General features: G+C 44.8%; 1 protein-coding gene across 1 annotated transcript in view; it reads left to right on the forward strand.

Moving 5' to 3' along the window:
* grhl3 (grainyhead-like transcription factor 3) overlaps nt 1-2,500 on the forward strand; it is a 14,265-nt gene that overhangs the window by 11,294 nt on the left and 471 nt on the right. Inside the window, exons 14-15 of the mRNA XM_048263938.1 lie at nt 44-108; nt 1,732-2,500. The exon at nt 1,732-2,500 is cut by the window's right edge and continues 471 nt beyond it. Of these exons, the coding sequence (XP_048119895.1) occupies nt 44-108; nt 1,732-1,849 (183 nt within the window). The 3' untranslated portion in view covers nt 1,850-2,500. The remainder of the gene's footprint in view (nt 1-43; nt 109-1,731) is intronic.

Raw genomic sequence — 2,500 nt, forward strand, 5'->3', positions numbered from 1 at the left:
CTCTTGTGTCTAAAGTTCATCCTGTCTTTATCTCTGTTCTCAGATTTCAGAAAAGTATGGTGTGCAAGAGGACACCATTGGGAAAATCTTCAAGAAATGCAAAAGAGGGTGAGTAGCATTTCCTTTAACGCATCTCTATCTCTGGGGTTCTAAAGAAAAGGTTCTATATCCATCAGGTTCTACTAGGATAGAACATTAAGAACACTCTGAACTTTAGTTCCAGAGAAAGAGAAAGGTGTTCTAATCTGTCTCTTATAGAGAACATGTTCTTGGCACTGGAAGAATACACCTGACTTCGTTACTCTAAATGTGGTGTCTGAGAAGTCAGCTCAAGAAAAGCGGTTGGACCGGATGGGTAGCTAGCTATAACCTTTGGAATGTCATAATTGCAGTTCCTCCTAAAGAGAAAGACGAGTTAGATTGAAGACAAGAGGCAATGGAAACACTGTTTGAGTCACCATATTGTTTTAGCTACTCCTCCTGAGCTGGTGGTGGTGTGAGGGCAGGTGGAGAGGAACCCTTGTGGCATATTTACTAATGCCAAAGAGATGAGAGATCTGCATCTCCTAGACACGGACGTGTCGCTCCAGACTTTAATATCTGGTGGTGCAAGTTTAGATGATTGATGATACCGGTGCAAATCTTGGCTGCTGTTGCGCGGCCCAAACCGAAGCGATGCTCAGATAGTGTGGGGGCGCTCGAGCAGGAGACACAAGACGCAGCGGAGCCTAAATGGTCAACAGCTCCACTCAGTCACGGAAAAAAGCGCACGTCCTCGTTGCGCCTCACCTTTGGCTTGGAAACAAGGCCTCTGAACTGCGTAGAGCACCGCCCTTGTCACGATGAGTGAGTTTTTCTCAATGTGCCTAGAGGTCTAGAGCTCCTAGACAAACCCTGGTGAGGGGTGGATACGGACAGGACAGGTTCGGTGGCATTTCTGTCTCTCCCACAACCCCCCGGGGCACGCAGAGCTGGGAGCAGCGCCAAAGGAACATTGCACGATGAGAATAATATTTCTGACCTGATTTGTGCATGATTGACTAGATATAATCTAGAACTATCGTGAGTTCTTTATGGATTGTTTCAAATAGTAGAGGTTCTACACAGAGTCGGGTAGAAGGAGAGTAGACCAGAAGACAGTTGGGACTGTCGCGGTCAGGATATCGTTGACAGATCTTCACCAGGCTTAGTCCCGTTGAGGAGCAGACTTAGTAGACTTGGTGAATCTGGTGATCTGTATGGCTTTTACGCTTAGGAAGGGTGGCCTGTTCTTGCTGTAGTGAGAGTGTGTGCATGTGTGTGTGTGTGTGTGTGTGTGTGTGTGGAGAGAGTCGAGGCAGGATTCCTCCCTCTCAGTTAGCTGCAGCGGGAGAGGTAAATAGATGACATTCACTGCAGAATGACAAATGAATCTCCTCCATCCCTTGAGTATGAATCAGGAGGTTTAGCTTTGTTTGCCTTGTGCATCATACCTCATCACGGGCACTGAGGAGCTCTGTCAGGCCCCCTCTGAGCTGAGCACAGCTAGAGTCTGCTCCTTGAGTGACCAGAGAAGCATAATGAGCCCAGTGACATGAAAGTGCCTCCTGAGATCCTTCTGGAGAGCTCTTTATCTGTGAGATTTACCAACATGCTCTGAGACTCTGTTTCATGACCCTAATGTGTTGTCTCTGAGACTCTGTTTCATGACCCTAATATGTTGTCTCTCTCACGTTCTTTTCATCTGTGTAGAATCTTTGTCAACATGGACGACAACATCATCGAACACTACAGCAACCACTCGGCTTTCCTGATCAACATCTCCGAGGTCATGATGGGTCACTTCCACATCACCCTCACCGAGCTCTAGAAGGTCCGCGCCGCTGCTGGAAGCTTGCGATGCGCATTTCGCTCGCTCTCTCTCTCTCTCCAGCTGTTCTGCCAGCCATCGCAGGAGACTTGAAGCACTGCCACCACACTGAGAGACTCTTGGGTAGAAACGCGTCTCCATGGAAACAAGAGAAGCAGGAACTATATTTAAACGAGCAGACCCAGCATGAGCTTGTGAAAACTGCCAGACATTGCCTCTGTAAATACCTCTCTGTTTACCTTTATAAACTTTTAATATTATTTTAATATAACAAGTATTTTATAATACGAGCATTTATGGTGAATATGATGGATATTCTGTAAATATTTATTGTACATAGAAGTTGAAAATGACAACGAAGTTGAACGTGACAGTGGAGAATCTGAGAGTTATTTTGCAACAGTGATTTGCTTTGCAGATGAGTTTGCTATTTCAATATAATGTATTCAACCAAACCTTTTCACATTTTATTCAGCTGCTTTCAATGTATGCATCATTTCTTTTCAAGTGTACTGAGCCCTGTGGTCTCAGCATTTTAATGGCATTTTAAACGGCATGCTTTTCATTGAGCCCCAATGGCCTGAGTTACATTTTTATTTTTAGTTTGAATTTTTTATATATTTGTGCTTTTTTGTGCTTTTATATACACCA

This window comes from Alosa alosa, chromosome 1, assembly GCF_017589495.1.
Source record: "Alosa alosa isolate M-15738 ecotype Scorff River chromosome 1, AALO_Geno_1.1, whole genome shotgun sequence".
Taxonomy (NCBI): domain Eukaryota; kingdom Metazoa; phylum Chordata; class Actinopteri; order Clupeiformes; family Clupeidae; genus Alosa; species Alosa alosa.